This window comes from Onychostoma macrolepis, chromosome 04 (assembly GCF_012432095.1).
Source record: "Onychostoma macrolepis isolate SWU-2019 chromosome 04, ASM1243209v1, whole genome shotgun sequence".
NCBI classification, from domain to species: Eukaryota; Metazoa; Chordata; class Actinopteri; order Cypriniformes; family Cyprinidae; genus Onychostoma; species Onychostoma macrolepis.
The window spans coordinates 6822712-6843127 of NC_081158.1; the positions used below are offsets into that span (position 1 = coordinate 6822712).

At 35.2% G+C, this 20416-nt stretch overlaps 1 protein-coding gene across 1 annotated transcript in view; it reads left to right on the top strand.

Moving 5' to 3' along the window:
* LOC131538459 (membrane-spanning 4-domains subfamily A member 4A-like) overlaps positions 1–14213 on the top strand; it is a 31912-nt gene extending 17699 nt beyond the window's left edge. The window contains exons 3-9 of the mRNA XM_058772336.1: positions 298–408; positions 511–579; positions 1409–1548; positions 3114–3123; positions 3270–3386; positions 9447–9527; positions 11756–14213. Of these exons, the coding sequence (XP_058628319.1) occupies positions 298–408; positions 511–579; positions 1409–1548; positions 3114–3123; positions 3270–3386; positions 9447–9527; positions 11756–11836 (609 nt within the window). The 3' untranslated portion in view covers positions 11837–14213. The remainder of the gene's footprint in view (positions 1–297; positions 409–510; positions 580–1408; positions 1549–3113; positions 3124–3269; positions 3387–9446; positions 9528–11755) is intronic.
* Positions 14214–20416: the final 6203 nt, after the last annotated feature.

Below are 20416 nucleotides of genomic sequence, written 5' to 3' on the forward strand. Positions count from 1 at the left end.
TTTATCATTTACAGAATAAACCGTAAACTTTGCAGTGGATCAGTCACAGAGAAGAATGTTGTAGGAATTGCAAACTATTAAAAAATATGAAGTAATCCATTATTGCACATCTGCAAACACAATGACATTCATACAATGATAATTCCACACTTGCGGAATATTTTTTTAGATATTTTTCTAGTACAATCACAAGTGTATAACCACAGCTGCCATACATTGTATATTTTATATTGTTCCCCTTTATGAAAGACTCTCTCGTCGTACTCACACTTTCTGAATTCTTTTTGTCCCTCACAGACGGTCCAGATAATGATCGGTGTGTGGACTCTCCTGTTAGGCATTGTGTCTGCAGCTTATGCAGGACTCCTCTTTGTCTTTAGTGGTATTCCTTACTGGGGATCTCTCATCGTAAGAAACTATTATACGATTAAGTGTTCTGTCTTTCATAAAAGTGTTCTGTCTATGTATTCCAATCCAAGCTTTAATTTTGTCCTTTCTCTCTCTTCTCAGTACATCATCACAGGCTCACTCTGCATTGCTGCAGAAAATAAAATGAATTCACCCTCCGGTTTGTGTTTGGTATGTACTACACAACACTTTACTTTTAGGGGTCCAAGCACCGTGCTGGATGTACAAACATAGTTTTTACTGATTTTCTGGACTGGTTTATACTGGTTTCTTCTTGTCTATTTTTCTGAAGTATATGGTACATCAAAGTACATCAGTGACCATAATTCATAGAGACCCTAAACTTGATAGGAAGGTCCCAAACGTGCGTATCTATTCAGACGCACAGACACACAACACTAGGTGGCACAATTATAATATGATTTGCATTTTTGAGTAAGTTTTTCCCATGAATCCTTAAATGTGCATATTTGATTTCATTTCCATCTATAAAAATATCTGCCATTTTTAGTGAATCTTCACAAAATTTTGCACACTTCAGTCAGGGATGCTGCTGGCAAAAAGTTATCAAACTAATTTTAATTAAAGCATTGTGATGATCAGTGAATTCAACAGTTGGCACCCCTTTTTTCACAAATTGATCTTCATGTCCTGAACACAACACCCAAATGTAATGAAACAATATAATAATTTGAGAATTCACACAAAATTATGACAACGTTGCTCCTGTAGAAAGCAATACAACTCAACACTGTAGCTGTTGGATCGGCGAAGTTAAAAATGAATATGAATTTTCTTGTGGATGTCATGACTCGGATACATAAAACAAAAACATGGCCTCTACCAGCCAATCAAATTTCAGCAACTAATAATGTCAAATTGTGTCGAAAGTGTATTTTTATCACACTTCATATACTTTTCTATATGCATTAACTTGTTAACACAATGTTTTAAAGTACTTGGTAATTTGTTCTGTTTTATGTTTTTTTTCTGCTTATAGGTGAAAGCTTCACTCGGAATGAACATTTTCAGTATTATAACTGCAGGGATTGTCATTATTTTACTTTCACTGGATTTGGATCTATTTCACGCGTTTACTGCGATCAATATGGCTGTCGTTTCTTCGGACCGGATCATCAGGTTGGTCATCAACTTTTATTTTCACATTTAATGTGAAATTGTCAAAATAGCAATAAAACGTTTATTTAGTAATTACAGTAAGATCACTGTGTGGCGAGTACACAAGCCTTATCTGTACTCATTTGTTTACTCTTTTACCCGGCCTTTCAGAAGTAGTTTATAGATCATTTACAATACAAGAAGACATTGACATTATATGTTAATTTAAACTCAGTAAATCTGGCCCTTGTGGGTCAAACTGGACTAACGCCTTGCACCAGCACAAACCCTTTGGGGAGCACAAACTCTTTTGGTGTTAAAAAACTACTGTCAGGGCATGCAGTGAAACATTAGCAATGTAAAAGACAGTTATTTTTGCGGCTAACATTACTGCATATGCATTTGTAAGAGTTTCCCTTTCAGGCACAAAATTATTTAAGAGAATCACGCAGTATCATTTACTGATGTTTACCATAATTTAAAGCATTTTAAACCAGATGCTACTTCTACTCTTAATAAATTGCATTGGTCATTATGGAAATGAAACACCCTAAATATGTTACATTACCATATGATCCTCAAGGATGGTAGATTCTGGACTGCTGAGCATCAGTGTACTGGTGTGTGTAGTAATTAGTAAGTAGTGGTGAAACACTATTATAATTGTGAGAATGGCCAAGGGTTAGTAATCTCCACAAAAAAAAAAAAAAAATGATCAGGCAGACTGTAAGTCATAGAAACTTGGAGGGATGGTAGCACTCATGCCTCCTTCAACGTCACCAAGGCTCGCCCCAATCGGCCTGACGGGGGCGCTACAGCGGTCAAATATACAAAATCGCTCCTATCTCCTAAATTGTCTGTCGCAGGCTCAAGTGTCTTATGTCGTTGGAATCCTTGGCTCACTCTGGACAAAACACATGCCTCAGATTTGATCGACACCCTGCAAACTTTTTGGGTATTTTTGATTTTTTTAAAAACCTACTTTTCTGAACTAGTCCTAGGTTTTTTTGCCCAATTGGAACCAAACCAGTGCAGAAAGATTCTCTGGACGGTGAATAATAATTATCCAAAAAAAAAAAAAATTGAACTTTTTACTCACTTTCGCAAAGGGATGCCAAAACGTTTCGAAAGGGGCAGTGCCGCTTTTACTACAACGACTATAACTCTTGAAGGGAATGAGTTATCTTCACCAAACTCAGAACACTTATGGAAGCGTTGCATCTGAGGTCACATGAAAAAATTGTAGAGCTTGGCCACTTGGTGGCGCTATAAGAGGGAAAAAACATAAAAACAGGTATAACTACACAACCATTTGTCCTATCAACATGAAAGTTGGTAAACACAGTCTTGGTCCAAAGCACAACAAGTGTCTAACACGAAATTTGAGCACCAGTTAGACAAAGTTAACGGAGCGAATAATTGGAACGAAACTCAAAACTTCACGAAAATGATGATTCTAAACATGAGACAGATGATTCTAAACAAGCATGCAAAGTTTTATGAAGATCATAAACATTAAAAATCATTTAATTTCTATGGTAAATTACCTGAATTTGCCAAAAATGCCTTTTATAATCATTGTTTAGGTGGTTACAGGTTTGCTAAACAATATGTAATGTCTTATTTCATGTCTGCTTAAATGCCTTAAAGTGCTTGAACCCCAGTAATCGCTGCTGGCAGCTATATTTATGATTGGTTTTGTAATAATTATTTGTGTTAATGTTGATTCTTTTTTCTCTCAGAGTCTCGTAATGGGAATCAAAGGTGTGTTGTTGTTATTTGCCGTGCTTGAGTTTATCATCTCCATCTGTCTGTCAGCATTTGCCTGTAAAGCCAACGCCTGCTGTTGTCCTCCTCAGGTGAGTAATAAGCCAAATCAGGACTTCCCATCAGGAGTTCTCAGCTGAACCCCCCAGAAATGTATATAAAATGGAAATAGTTACTTTTAAGGCTGTTGACCCTTGGGTTCATGCTTTACAAGAACCAACAAACACTATGTTACAATACAAATATTTATTTCTTAAATTCTTTCATCTCAAATCTTCAAACCCTCGAGTTCTTATCATGTAAAATTCTTGAGTTTTGAACTCCAGTCCACAGAAATGTTTGAAATTACATGAATGTAAATAAAGTGAACTTGGCTCAAATTGCGCCCCCAAACATTAAACCCGCAGCACTTGCAGAGATGGAGTATGTGGGAAGCAGCATTTACTGTGAACTGAGTTGCCTTAAAAACTTTGTAAGGTCCACGCGGTTGGCCCAAAGAAGGTATCCATTCGTTATGTGTAGTGCACCAGCCCCCAATAGCAATAAGCTTTTTGTTTTATATTAAGAGTACCAAAAGCACAGTCTCAGCTTTCAAAATATGTTTTATAGCAAAACACAAACGATGTGTCTTACAATAATGTGTTTTTCAAGCTCTTTAGTGTGGCATGACAGATCTCTGTATTCAAGTGAATCAATTCATTAAATTATACCGTTTTCTTTGTGAAAATTCCACCACCTACTCCGCAAAAATGTCCAACATGTCATTACTCGCATGTATTTAATTAAAAACTACAATAAAACGTTCTAAAGGTTGAAGTGGGCTCCAACTCGTTAACATAAGTTATATTGTTTTTTTTTGAGGTAAATATAACGTTAAGTGACTATTCACAAGCTGTTTCATTCATGGTATAATACAGTAAATGATTGGACATAATATTTAACGTTTCCCATTAATTATTTGTAGCGCACCAGGCACCCAGTAATCACAATAATTTTGTGCTTTGTTGCTTTTAATAGCCTAACACAGCTCAGCTTTCAAATTCTGTCACAAAAATACAAATTATAAATGTTTTTCCTCTTTATTTCAAGTTTAGCAAGATAGAAAAGTGAAGGAACATCGGAAGGCAAGGAGAAAAAAAAAAAAAACAGTAGCCAAATTTGATGAAACGAATGTCTCACTGTAATCGGAAAGATGACTGATTCACATGCTGCTTAAACTGAAGCGAATACAGTGATCTGTCACGTCACATTAAAGAGCGTGAAAAACACATTATAATAACTGCATGCTATGAATCATTAGGTAAGCATTAGTAAATAGTCAGTTCATCATTTATAAAGCATTGTCCCAACAATAATAGTCATTAGTAAGCAGTTTATAGATACAGCTATAAATGCCTTGTTCTTGATTTATAAGCATATCTATTACAAAGGAGATTTAAAGGCTCATTTATCTTCCTAACAGAAAAAATAAACAAACACAACACATAGGGATACAGAACTCAGAAATATTTATTTCAAGATACAAAAAAAATGAACCTACACTTGAATTATTATTTTTTTCCTATGAAAAGGTTTACTTATAATTTTTTAACAAGTGTACAGTTTCATTTTTTTGCACCTTGAAAAAAATATTTCTGTGTTCTGTATCCCTCTGTGTTGTTTGTTTATTTTTTCTGTTAGGAAGATAAATGAGCCTTTAAATCTCCTTTGTAAATGCTTTACGAGGTATGAATAGTCCTCACTTTAGATGAGTTCACAAAAATAGATGGCTGGCAACTACTAAATGTTTTATAACTACCTGACTTAATCATGAATTACAGCAGGAATATGTGTTAATAAAGCATTTATTAACACACTGAGCAACTATTATCATGTGTCTAAATAATAAGATTCATAAATGTACATTTAAATAGTTTATTAATCATTTACTTACACTTTCTAAATGATCTTATGAACCACTGACAACTCCCAAATAACTGGTTTGTAAATAACGTAATAATTTAGAAATGATAAATTGATAATTAATAAAGTATGAAAATGCAATTATTAAACAATATAGATATGCTCAAGAACAAAACATTTATAGTTGTATTTATAAACTGCTTTCTAACGCCTATTAATGTTGGAACAATGCTTTAAAAAGGATGAATTGACTATTTACTAATGATTAAAGGGGTCATATGATACGATTTCATGTTTTCCTTTGTCTTTGGAGTGTAAGATCTGTAAAATTGCAAAGATTAAAGTCTCAAACCCAAAGAGATATGCTTAAAGGGGTGGTTGATTGCAATTTCACTTTTTTAACATTAGTTAGTGTGTAATGTTGCTGTTTGAGCATAAACAACATCTGCAAAGTTGCAGCGCTGAAAGTTCAATGCAAACAGAGATATCGTCTTTTAAAATTCTGGAAGTTTAATGCCTACAAAACGCTGGTTAGGGACAACAACGAACTACTTCCCGGGTCTTACACGTCACGGACCCAGATAAACCCCGCCCTCGGGAACATGTAAGGAAGGGGCGGGGCCATGCTGTGCTGCTTTAGAGAAGAGGAAGAGAAAACTAGCGGTGCACGTAAAAATCTATTCATATATGAATCGCGATTCTGTCTTCTAACGATTCTAATGGATTCACAAGTTTCAAAATTAATGTTCTAAATCAGCGGTACTTAATCCTGTTCCTCGCGTCGCACTGCTCTGCATCTCTCTCTCTCTCTCATTCAGATCGTCAGATCAGCTCCAACAAACTGTTCCAATTATACATTTTCACAGCATGAACACATGTTAGACTGCACCCCATAAACACAATCAAGCCTTGAAAAAAAACAGTAAACCACCCCTTTAATAAGAGTTAAGACTCGTCCACCATTCTCCAAATATTTTGACTTTATTCTCGAAATATTACGACTTTAATCTCGTAATATTAGATTTTTAAATTTTTTAACATTGCAATAAAACGCTGTCGTAATGTGAATAATATTAAATAAATATATTTTTTAATCTTGTTAGATATTATTAATCACTCAAACCCCTTTCCCTGCCTGTCCATCAATCAAAAGTGTGCACGGATCTGCACTTTGAATTTCCACCAGATAGAGTAAACCATCCGGGTACCTTTGCACACTCATTTCAACATACTATGATTTGGGACACACTGATTCTAATTTCAAATACTATTTAGGACGAATAGTATGTGAATTGGGATGCAGCACAAGAACAAAGTATGTATTAGTCATAGACTTTTCCTCTTCTCCTCATTTTAGAAGACAACATGTCCACTGTTGGTTCAAGTCATACTGGACATGTTTGTTTGTTTGTTTGTTTATTAATTAAAAAAAAAAGATTTTATACATCTCTTAAAATCAGGGCTTAAAAACGGGAAAAAAAATTTAATTGGTATTTTAACGTTTCTGTTCCTACACTCGTCTGTATTTTTACCATTCTGAAACTGGTTTTGGTAGAAAAAATATAATGAAAAAGTTAATAATGTTATTTTTTTAATTTTTGTTTGCCTATAATAATAATAATAATAATAATAATAATTATTAAGTACTGTGTTTTTACTCAAAAAGAAAAAAACATGAAGATAATCTTGATCTGTCTATCTTGTACTTAGTCATAGGCAATACAGCATCATCGTCAAATGTATTAAATGATAGGAAAAACTGTCAATGCTTTAAAGACATTTAAAGTATTTGTTCCAGATATTTAAAAATGTTTGCTTCATGGTTAAACGCTACTTGTATAAAATTGCATTTTGAGAGGAAAAAACACAAGTCACGTAGGCTGTATGTCGCATTTTATCATTACATTCAGAAATAATGTAGGCTAAAATAGCGGTAAAGCAAAATGTTTACAAATGTTATCAACGCAACTAGGCCATTTTGGTTCCCTTCTCAACACAACTGTTACGACCCCTTAAGATGGTCTAGGAGGTAAAAGGAGTAACATTGAGATTGTGGAAAGTCTGTACAATGATGGATGCGGCAAGAGACAAAGCAAGGACATAAACTGCCAACGAAAGTGATTTATTATACAAAGTGAAAAGAATCCATAACTACAAAGTATATTTACAAAAGTATAAGTCATTAAAGAGACAACCAATATGTACAAATTTACAATTCAGGGAAAAAGAAAATAAACCAAAAGACTACGCAAATCAACCCAAGAGAAAGGGGACGCTAGTGACGCCAAAAGAAAGAAAGAAACAAAACCAATACTACCTTATTTAAACCTCTATCCTAACTAAAGGAAAAAGAAATCTTCAGCGCCAAGCGCCATATACTTCCCTACTCTCAACTAACAAACAAAACATACAAGGGATGGCGTTCACCTCTTACCTAGGGTTTCTATACACAGAGTTACCTAAATGTTGCACAATGGAAGTCGTACGACATCTTCCCTATCCACCTTCCTCTTGAGTAAAGAGTAAACGTCACAGAGCATCAGCTCAAAGTTCAAAGAGCAATGCCATCCGAGTTACAAAGTAACAATCAAACAAAAATGGTGAATCTACTGTCAAACAAAAACAAAGGATCTTGGCATAAATCAATAATAAACAAAGCAAAATCAAAACGAGTACAATGACAGCAAAAAGCAGTGCGCAAAAGAGGTCTCCATTCACTTCTTTCAGCGTCCTTATATCTGCCAGCAAGAAGTTTTCAGCTGATAGGTTGGCGTCATGTCGCTTAATGATGACTGACAGCTTCATGAGCCAATCAGCAGTCAAGGAAGGCGGCCTAAAAGATCAACAGGAAACAGAGAAAGAGCAAGCAGGAGAGAGAGAGAGAGAAAGAGAGAGAAAGAAAACCACAGGCACTCCCACAAGGACATTTATGAACGTAACAACAACAATAGGCAATATAAACGTTAAGCCAAAAACAAATTAATTTAAAGTGAAACTGAAGCTTACCTCTCTCACTCATTCGGCACAAATCCTAATGTTTCTATATTCGCGATGTATCTGGATGCTAAAATATTATTTATGTATAGGCTTTGCACTTTACCCACATTATCGACATAAAACGTCCTTCACATAGGCTATGACAGCTAGGGCTGTCGCGATAACCGCAATATCGCAATACTATTGATGAGCATAACCGCAGAGGAATGCAACAACTGCAGCAACCGCGATATTTCAGTGTTTTCTTTTCGTGAGTTCGCCCTTCTTGTTTTACACTTCGTGCATGTGTACTGAATATTAGTAATGATAACAATGTGTACCATGCTGATTTGCACAGAGGCTCAGTAAATTTGCACTTAACAAGCCTAAACAGACTGCGTGCGAATGAGAGAGAGATCAACTGAAAAATTATCTTGTCAGTCAGATTCAAGGATCAGAACTAACTATTGTGTATATATATATATATATATATATAGGCTAACGATATACTAATGATCTTATTGTCAGGTTTAAGTTTTGTTATGTGGACCGTTATTTTGTCATTCTCTTCTGTTTACTTCACTTCCTGTTTCAACGCGATTTAGTTTCGGTTTTATTGGTTTCTGAATATGACCTCCTTACATCATAACACATACACACACAGATTATATATATATATATATATGCATACCGCGCTATTGAGCCACTCAAAATTACAGCAATGGAAATTCCTTAACCGCGACAGCCCTAATAACAGCACAGTGAGACTGTGCTCATGCTGAGCGGCTCAGATTGTACTAAGGACTGTTTACACTGAGCAGTGCAACTTTGTAGATGTTTATTTAATTGTATTTTATTTATATAATGAACAGGCTGCAAAGTCAAGTAAGCAAAAAAATCTACAGATGCATCTCAATAAATTAGAATGTTGTGGAAAAGTTCATTTATTGGTGAGGCAATAAATTCAAATATTAAATGGAATGATAAAATAACGTTATTAACCGGTTAATGGCCATTTCGATTCTGTTCGGAACTATTAAATTTGATTTGGTTTCTTTTGCTGGTTACATACCTGCCGAAATTTAGATTGTTTCCAGTTTTTGTTTTCCTTCCTTGAACCTGTTCAGAGCCCTGCTTATAATTTTTCCTAAATGTTAATCTTCTGCTATGGTGAGGTTTATAAACCTGTAATACTAAAACTGTCTGCCAGTGTTATTGTATATATGGCATCTCACAGTAAGAAGGCATAAAACACGACATGTATACTTTTTCAGAAGGTGCAGTTTGCTCAGGTTTTACCGCCACAGTCCTCTGATTTCAGGCCCATTCATTTACAGGATCTTAACAGCTCAGAGGTAAGAGATGCTTGAGCACCAGTTTAATTAGACTTTGAGGAAAATGGCACTCAAAATAGGCATTATTTGAATTTGTGACCCTGGATCACAAAACCAGTCATAAGTAGCACAGGTATATTTGTAGCAATAGCCAACAATACATTGAATGGGTCAAAATGATAAATTTTTTCTTTAACCTTCTGGGGTCTGAGGGTGTTTTGGGGGTCTGGAGAAGTTTTGACATGCCCTGACATTTGTGCTTTTTTTAGTTGCTTATAAACATATAAATGGCTAAAGTCTAATAACACTGTAATCAGCACAAACTGGGCTACAATAATATGTTAGCAGCATTTATGTACATGATTGTGTTTTTAGTGAAAAACTAAAATTTTGAAGTCACTGAAATAAGGCCATAAAAAACATACAGAAGATTTTTTCACAAGAAAGAATGTGAGGACAAAATTAATTTATATATTTTTTTGTTGTAGTTTATTAAGAATATATTTAGCTATCACAACTCATAACTTGAGATTCACTTGCGAGTGCAGTTAAACAGTTTATTAGGAACAATCAAAGCTGATTGTTTAGCATCATTACTTTTAGCATCATTACTCCAGTCACATGATCCTTCAGAAATCATTCTATTATTCTAATTTGCTGCTCAAAAAACAGTTGTTGTTGTTGTTGTTGTTGTTATTATTATTATGTTGAAAAGAGCTGAGATTTTTCAGTGTTTTTTTTTTTTTTTGAAGAACAGCATCATTTGTAACATGATAAATGTCTTTTATCATCACTTGTGTGCTAAATAAAAGTTTTAATTTTTTTCTCTCTCTCTCTCTCTCTCTCTCTCTATATATATATATATATATATATACACTGACTCCAAGCTTTTGAATAGTAAAAATATTTCACAATATTGCTGCTTTAGCAAATACAACTTTATGTATTTTGGATCAAATAAATGCAGGCTTGGTGAGCAGAAGAGAATTCTTTACAAAAACATAAATCTTACGGTTCAGAAACTTTTGACTGGTAGTGTATGTCATGTTGAAATATATAAATGAACATCACATACCTGGCATTTCCATAGTGTATATTGTTTATGTGCTCTGAAGGAAATAAAAAAAATCTCAGCAGATCTTCCAGAAAAAGAAAGTAGCTGGGATGAACTTGTTTATGCGGCGGTGATGTGGGCGTTCACATGTGAAACGCGTGGATGTTTGAATCTGAAAAGCGCGATCGGTGCATGGACATGACCGCATTAGATATAATGATTTGAGACGGGAAAACCAGACATCGCATTGGTTTCATACGGATTACTTTAACAGAGAATATTTGCTTTGGATGTGACTTACTTCATTTAAAAGTAGACATTTCAAGCTTTCTATACATATATTTCTCATGTATTTGAGGCGAGTATTCGCGGAGATTCATGTTGTTTTATTTACGTGTCTGTGAAGAGAGGTGACCGAGACAGAGCCGGCAGAGAACGCACCCCGTTTATTTATTTTTTAAAAGCACATTGTTTTGTTGTTATGATGACTATACACAAATAAAAGTAGACCCTTTGCAGTTTCAAGCGATACCTTATTCTTATCTGTACGATCAAAACTATTTTTAGTTCTTTTCGTGGTCATGAAGAAAATACGAGTATCCAAAAACAAACTGTATCCAAAACGAAGAGTAATCCAAGACAGGCAGATAATCAGGAAATCAGGTAACACGACGTGACTAGACTTTGACTACAACTAAGAACTAAGACAGGGAACTGGCTCCGTAAAGTAGATATCGCTAACACAGTCATAAACGCTTAACAATACTCGGCGATATGAGAAGGGTCTGACTGGGTGTTATATAGTGTGTGTGTGTGATTGGCTGCAGGTGAGTCCAATCAGTGCAATGGAACATGGGAAATGTAGTCCAGGGTGACGTGTAACAGTCTGTGTGTTGTGAGAGTCAATATAATGCAAAGGCGACCTCTGGTGGCGAGCAGACAGAGGACCACGGACAGGATTCATGACAACATCAATGGAAAGCTTATTCTTAGCTTTCATGTGATTGTATAAATCTCAATTTAAAAAAAATTACCCTTATGACTGGTTCTGTGGTGCAGGGTCACATTTAGTGTTGAGAGTTCATATATTGGAAATGTGTAAAGCAATAATGAGTGCAATAATTGTTATATAATATTATCAATAGATAAGCAATCAAGCAAGAAAGCTGATCATATAGCGTTTTTTGTCTTGCAGAAAACTGTGCCCAGCAGCTCTTCCATTCATCACCAGCCTGCAGGCACTCCTCCACAATACAGTGAATGCAAACAAATATAAATAAGTAGACAGTGTTCCCTTATGAAACAAAAAATATATGGGAACATATTGGAAAATATAATGCAATATATTAAATAATAAATTTCCATTCATAGTAAACTATACTTCAGTATATTCATGGGCCATGTATGGCTATATATTGAGGCATATAAAAATACATTTCAGACCTGCATTACATTTTTACATGTAATAACTTTATTGAAACACTCAATTTCTATTTGAAGAGTTAATGCTTGGGTTTATATATAGCTGAACACATATATTATAAAGTGATAGAAATGTTTCTGAATATGTCACTATAATATGTCACTGGGGAAGTCGTGGCCTAATGGTTAGAGAGTCGGACTTGTAACCTAAAGGTTGTGAGTTCGAGTCTCAGGTCCGGCAAGAATTGTAGGTGGAGGGAGTGAATGTACAGCGCTCTCTTCCACCTTCAATACCACGACTGAGGTGCCCTTGAGCAAGGCACTGATAAACTGCTCCCAACTGCTCCATGTGTGTGTGTTCACTGCAATTATCCCAACCAAATTGCACACACAGCAGAGCACAAATTCTGAGTATGGGTAACCATACTTGGCCACATGTCACTTCATTTAAAAAAAAACAAAAAAAACATTCTCTCTCTCTCTCTCTCTCTCTCTATATATATATAGTGTATATATTTTAGTCTGTGTGTGTTTGTATACACATATAGATGTGATCAAATTTGATACTTTGTGTATATCTATATATTATAAATAATATTGAATACATATTACATGTAAGTAAATATAGTCACATTTTTTCAATATATGAAAAGCATTGATTACTATATTGTAGTATATTAAATTGATTCATGTATATTGAAAATATACTGAATCATTTATTGTGTTAATATATTTAACATATTTGTTAATTTATAAGACCATGGGCTCTATCATACACCTGATGTAATGCGGCACGACCCAGGTGTTTTTTGCTAGTTTCAGCCCGACGCAGTCATCATATGCACCACGTTTTTTAAATAGCTAATGCATTTGCGCCCATGGGTGTGCTGGTCTGAAAATGAGGTGAGTTCAGGTGCATTGTTGGCGCATTGCTATTTTGAGGCAACTGAAATAGACTTTTGACCGGGTTTCAATTGGTCAATGGTGCAATATTTTTTATTTTTGTTATTTAAAGAGCGCGTTAGTAATATGCGCCTCTGGGCGGGTCCACAGCGCGATTACACTCTGCTTATTACACAGACAGGGACGCACAGCAGCACACAAACATGCCAAATATGAAAAATGTAAGAATTAAAATGTAAAAGATTATTATTGTGTACATAAATATCAAAATGCCTACATAGTCGTTGCATGTATCAGATCAGATCAGAGCCTACCTATTTGCAGTAATGAATGTATTTAAACTGACTCGTCAGGTTGAGGGTGTCTATCAACAACCAGTAATCCATATCAAAGCCTGGATCCAACGTGGATAAACTGAAAGACTGAGTATTGAACATGTAATTTGAGCAAAACATCACTCATTGAACTCCTCAGTTTAATGTTAGTGTATATGATGGGCCAAATAATTGGGAGACGGAGGCAGAGGGTCCACCAGCCAAGGTCCACATATCTGTCCCCGTCTCAGGTGGACTATGCCTGTCCTGCCAGCCAGTAACAAACCTCTGTCATCTCCTGGCAGATGACCTATAGACAAATGCATACTGCCCATATCCACTCCCCATTGCTGTTAAAGTAACTGCTGCACTACATTTTTTTTTTTTTTTACAAGTGGGTCATTCCAACATCCCCCGAGTTCAACTGGAGGCATATCCCAACCGTAAGTTCAGACATACATGCAGTGACATCAAGCCTAGTCAGACATGCATACAAATTCTTTAAATTCCCAATGATGCCTTTTAGCCAAAATCGGGTTAAAGAGGAGTTTTGGGCTAACTTTGGGTTCCCTGGGGTTGTGGGTGTGATAGATTGCACGCTCGTGCAACTACGTGCCCCGTCAGAGAATGCTCTAATATACATTAAAAGGTTAGTTCACCCAAAAATGAAAATTCTGTCATTAATTACTCACCCTCATGTCGTTCCAAACCCGGAAGACCTTCGTTCCTCTTCGGAACACAAATTCAGATATTTTTTAAGGAATCTGAGAGCTCTCTGACCCTCCATAGACAGCAAGGGTACTACTGTGCGTCATAATACTGTGTGTTGTTTCCTGGATGATTCATGACTGGTTTTATATATTGTGGTAGTTGTTCATGAGGTTCTTGTTAGTCCTGAGCAGTTAAACTGCTTGCTGTTCTTCAGAAAAATCCTCCAGCTCCTGCGCATTCTCAGGTTTTCCAGCATCTTCTGCATATTTTGGAATAATTTGTAATAAAGAATTATTTGTGGTATTTTGAAGTGCCTAAGGAAATAATATTGTGCACATTAATTATCCTGATATCACATTACTGAATACTGGCACATGTCTACTCGAAACATTTTAAAACCTGGTCTGTCAACATAATACTATACTTTAAAGTCTTATCTGAGACTGCTGTTAATAATAGCACCAGTACATACAATATTTGCAAACAAAAATGTCCCATTCCCTTTATATGAATTATTGAAATATTATTATAAACTAAAGTTCAAAAGACATAATCGGATATAAAGTGGTAAATGTACAGCATGCAAACATGCATAACATATATATCATTGGATTGCTATAGCAATGGATTAAAGCATCATTAGTCTTATATTCAAACAGTCATCAGTTTGGACTCTGGATGAGAAGAAATCTATCATTTAAAAGATACATACACCAAAAGTCAATGTGATTGCCATTTTGAGCAAGTAGGATGTAATACTGTATTCAAATAAACGTTTACTTCAGTATCAACTGTGCATGTTCATAATTACTGTTAAATGCCAGTGTCACAATGATATATGCATCAAAGACCAGACATCACGTGTTATATTAAAAGGACTGTTTTAATGTTTTCTTTTTTCAAGTATTTAAAATTTTGTCCCGAAAATGCAGTTTTACCACAGCTTTTCATGGTGTGGTAACATAAGTTACAAAAACACATGTCATTTAGTGAAATGCCAAAAATATTATTTTATATAAGGAGATGCTGTAAAAAATTGTGATAATCTTTACTGGTCAAGCTCAGTGTTTGATACAGGTGGCCATTTGTTTGCCTGCAATATAAGCTGAAGTAAAAGTTTTGTCATTCAGTGTAATGCAAATTCTCTGTCACACCACAGTATCATCCATTACACTGAATGACAGTATCACTGTATACCGTATTGTCCCGAATATAAGACGACCCTGATTATAAGACGACCCCCCTTCCAGATGTAGCTTTTGGAAAAAGGCTTTTTGAAAACCAAATCTTGTTTTCTTTTTCTTTTTTTCTCTCTCGCTGTAAAACACATTTTTTCTTAAATTATTTTCAAATTGCATATTTTTCCTATTTTAATTTTTGTTTTGAAAGTATGGTAAATACTGGTAAAATGTACCAACAATGACATTGAAAAATATACACTTTTTGATGTAGCCTACCATTGAAATAACAGGTAGCCCATCTGAATTATATAACATTTAGGCTATCCATCTCATAGTAGCCTACCAACAATTTATTAACAGTAGAAGTGAAATCTTATTGTAGTCTTCAAATCTGGGTACTGTCTTATGTTTTAAAATCACTTATAGAGGAAGTTTGGTCCCATCAGGCTAACATGACAGTCACAACTCGTAACCCTGTAAGCTTTTCTTTTTCTTTTGTTTTCACTCACGAGCTTTACAACACATATTACATATTTCACGACACACTCGTTTTATGCGTTTTTGGCGCCAGCTATTGTTGTGGGTGTATTATTGACATGTCAAAGTCTAGACCCCGAATATAAGACGACCACATTTTTTCAGATGTATTTCCGAGAAAAAAACATTGTCTTATATTCGATTCAATACGGTAAATAAACATTTCAGCATCTAATTAATATTACAGATAAATGAGGAATGTTTAACATTGACAACTATGTGTTAGACTTAATAAATATTAATATTTAAATGCATTTTTTTATTGATTAATGTGTTATTGATTAATTATAGATGCCCATGAACAGAGGGAGTCGCTAGGCACTGTAAAAAGCCAAAAAAAGCTAATCCAGTAAATGCAGACCCAGTCGCTTGGGTGGAACTCTTAAAGCCTGTTCACACCAAGAACGATAGCTATAAGTAAGGAATAATTGACGACACGCGTCGTGACCGCATCATTACCTCGGGTGTGCATTATTTTTCTAATAATTCAACTGACCGAAGTCAATTATTGCGCTTATACTACGGTTGCCACACCTCAAGACATCGATCAGATGATATATCCCAAGGTATTCGTCCGGTATTTCTACTTAAATCGCTAATGTGAGTAGGATTATTTCTTCCGCATCTCATCCAGGCCTCCGTTGCTAATTCCAAAACGTAATTTTAAACCTAGTAACGGAGGCTTGAGCCATTGATAACAGATTAATGCAGTTAATACAGTTAATAAGTAAGTTATTAGAAAGAGAGAGAGAGAGAGAGAGAATTACCTCTGTGCATCTCTCAATAGTGTTCGGCAGCAATGTCTCTAGTTATAGTGAAACTTAGTTCCTTTTGTTCACGAACAGCGCCGTTGTCGTTACCTCGCTTGTGAGAAGTCATGTAGTTTTTAAGTTGTAAGCTTTAAACTCGCTCTCACAAATATTGACGGCTCTGGAAAGTAAACATTTATTGTTTTGTTTTGCTTAATTTTAATAAAGTGGTAAGACCCGGAGAAAGTCTGCAGTATTTTTATTGGCATATTAAAATGAATCTTAACATAGTCATAGTTAAACATATAACGCTGTAAAATAAAACGATATACAATTATATGAAAATTATATCTATAATAGTATGAAATGTTTTAAGTTATGACATTTGTTTGTAATGTTATGTTATATTTATTGTTCATTGGCCGCTGCTTATGCTGAGACTATGCGTTCAGTGAAGCAAGAACGCACTACATCTCAATTCTCACAAGGATGCGTTCTGTGTTCTCACGTCCTTCCGACTTCGTTCTTCCAAGGAAGCCTTGCAAGACATTTATCGTTTCACACAAGTCCGTTCTCTGCGTTCTTGAAATTGAGAAACAGCACAAGTGTCAGAATTGACTCCAGGACAGGAATCGACTCCCAGTGTCGAGTCTGTTTTTTTTTTCTCAAACATAATGTGGTGAGCGGCTCAATCCAGTCAACTGATTGGCGCAATCAATGAATTAGATTTCAAGAACCAATCGCATAACGTTACTTATAAGGTCAGGCCTGAGTGGGACACTCCCATAATTTGCATATGCGGTAGATGAGGCACATTAGTTTAGTTTTAGAAAAATGGCATCTCCGAATTCGACCGTGTGGAAATATTTCAATTAATTGAAGAAAAAACAAAAGTTCGATGTGAACTTTATAAACGCTGTTTAAAATTGAACAGTTCTACTTCCTGCATGTGGAAACCAACAATTCACAAAAAAAAAATGTTCTTTATTGGTCTTATGAAGTATTCTAATTTGTTGAGATTGGTGGGTTTTTGTTAAATGTGAGCCAAAATCATCACAATTAAAAGAATCAAAGAATTAAACTACTTCAGTCTGTGTGCATTGAATTTATTTAATACACGAGTTTCACAATTTGAGTTGAATTACTGAAATAAATGAACTTTTCCACGACATTCTAATTTATTGAGATGCACCTGTACATTGCAATGCATTGCACATTGATTTGATTTGTTGATATGGGGGGGGGGTAGATAGGGTGCTAGTTGTCACAAGGGAAAGCTTTCACAACAGCTGTGTATCACTTAATAACATTTGAATTTTTGAGATTCACTCAAAGTAGAATATTCTGTAATTTACTCATCGTCATGTAATTCCAGACCCATATGGCTTTTATTTAAATTTAAACGCACAGAAGCTGATTTAAATTAAATGTATTAGCCACAGTATTTCAATTTCAACACATTTCAATGAAGAAGTGAACACAATTTTAACCATGGTTTATTACCATTATTAATGTTTAATAACGTTTATAGGAAGCTGATGACATATCTGTCACCACAGACATGTGGACATCTACCAACACGGAAGTATATTTAGCAGTCACAGCGCACTTCATAATTGATGACAGCTTAAAGTCCTGTTTATTGGATGTACACAGGTATTTTTATTTTACAAAATTGCCCAACTTTCAGTCCAGTCCATGTCAATTGCATGCTCCCTCAAAACCTGCGACATCTGTGGCATTGTGTTGTGTGATAAAACTGCACATTTTAGAGTGGTCTTTTATTGTGGCCAGCCTAAGGCACACCTGTGCAATAATAATGCTGTCTAATCAGCATCTTGATATGCCACACCTGTGAGGTCGATGGAGTATCTCGGCAAAGGAGAAGTGCTCACTAACACAGATTTAGACAGATTTGTGAACAATATTTGAGAGAAATAGGCCTTTTGTGCACATAGAAAAAGTCTTAGATCTTTGAGTTCAGCTCATGAAAAATGGGGGCAAAAACAAAAGTGTTGCGTTTATAATTTTGTTCAGTGTATATGCAAGTTATTTCATATTGCATGTACAGTATGTTTTGGACTTTATTGGCCGTGTGTGTGTAAAATGTGTATATCTAAAAAGCTATTGTATGCTATGCAAGACATGAGCAGTAGCTGCTAGTGGTGTTCTCTGGTCATTTTATGTGTTGTTGATTATCTTTGTAATATGTAAAAAATATTTGTCCTTTTTGCATAAGACTATAAAAGAGCCTCTAGTGCAAAATATGTATGCATGTTGTTGTGTTTCTATACCGGTTTAAAGGTCCAAAAACTCATAATTCACATCTTTATCATCCATAAGTACCTTGCAAACAACGAATGCGTAATTACCTCTTGTCTGGATAGATGTTATTAAGAGTTTTAGACGCTCTCTCCCGGTGACCGTCCTGGCTCAGTCAAGTCCGGACCACTTGGAGCTCGATGAGGTTGTGTTCAGGTTCAGATAACTAGTTATTATTAATTAATCACTCTGAGACTTGTTTTAAAAAGTTAACGAATCACCAAAACACTGGTTTCGTTTTATTAAAAAACAAATAACTCATAAGCAAATAACAAAAATAACAGCGAGTAGTCTTCACCACGAAATGTCGGCCTCGACAAATAGTTTTACAAGCATTTATATAGCCCTTGCATATCATTTACATTAATCTCATTAAAACCTCCCATAACTATTCTATCTCTATCACTGCTTGTGACTACCTCCTCCCTTTCAGGCAGGAAGCATGATCTTTATCATAGAGTCTGCACAAGTCAGTGTCAAAAGTTAAAAAGAAAAAATTATAACATCTCTAGATAGCAAGCGTGTCTGCTTCTATTTTAAACTTAGGAAAAATTGTAACACTTTCCAAAACATAAGTGATACATAAGCACATATGCCTAAACCACAATATAACACCTCTAGCAGGTGTTAAGAACATTTTATCCCACGTTAGCTAGAAGTTCCACTTTGCATCGAATTGCAAAATGCATCCCCTTGCTTTTAACCGTTATGTTACAAAATAAGCAAAGCAACCATATAGCAGTTGGACCTAGAAAGTTATCATTGTCTGTGATCTCAACATAGGATACATTTTTACACAGTTTTCAACACTTAAATTTGTATAACAGGAGTCTGGAGTTTCACTGTCTCTAAATCATTTGTTAACTTTTGTAATTCAGCTGAAAAATCACATAATTCAATCATCTCTCTTAACAATTTAATTATTCTCTTATTTGTTGATTCTTGCTTCCTCATCAACATCAGAATTGCCTTCATCTTGAAGATGATCTTCTGGTCCTCTCGCTCTCTCTTGAGCCCGTCTGCGACGTTCCTTCTTCTCTTGTTTCTTGACCTCCCTACTCCAGTTTCGTTGTATCCCTTGAACTAAAAAATCGTCAAAATCAATTTCTATTTTGTCTGACCTTTTCTTAACGTTCCTGTTAGAGGGTTGGTCAGGAAATCGCATATCAGATAGGTTAGGACTGATACTCACAATGTGTATGCGACTGCTGCAAAAACTGTAAAATGGTTTGATATGTTGCAATCAATCGCAATCTCTGTTTGTTATAGGCTCACTTAGGGGTGTTTCTCTTGATATCCCATCTGTGTTGATGAACGGTTAACACCTTTTCATTAAACATTTCAATAACAAAAGGATATTCCACTTCTGTGTCCAAGATTAGGCAGTGCAATTTTCTATAAACAATGTTTGATATTCATCATTTGCAGGTAATGCGTGTCATCATGTAGGCTTTCTAATTTAGACATTTAAAATATGTTAGTTTAGGTTTATATTTTTAATCCATGTGCTTGTGAGTCACGTCACTTTATCAGGGCCCAAACTATTGTAAAAACAATTTTTTCCTTTTTTTGGAAAGGAAAAACTTTAAAATATTATTTTGATTAAAAAGTCCATTTAAAATTTTATTTAAGCAATTCGTAATTAAACTTTTCACAATTGAATGCGTTAAATAAACAACACCCATTTTCTCCATATTTGAATGTTGCCACCTAGCTA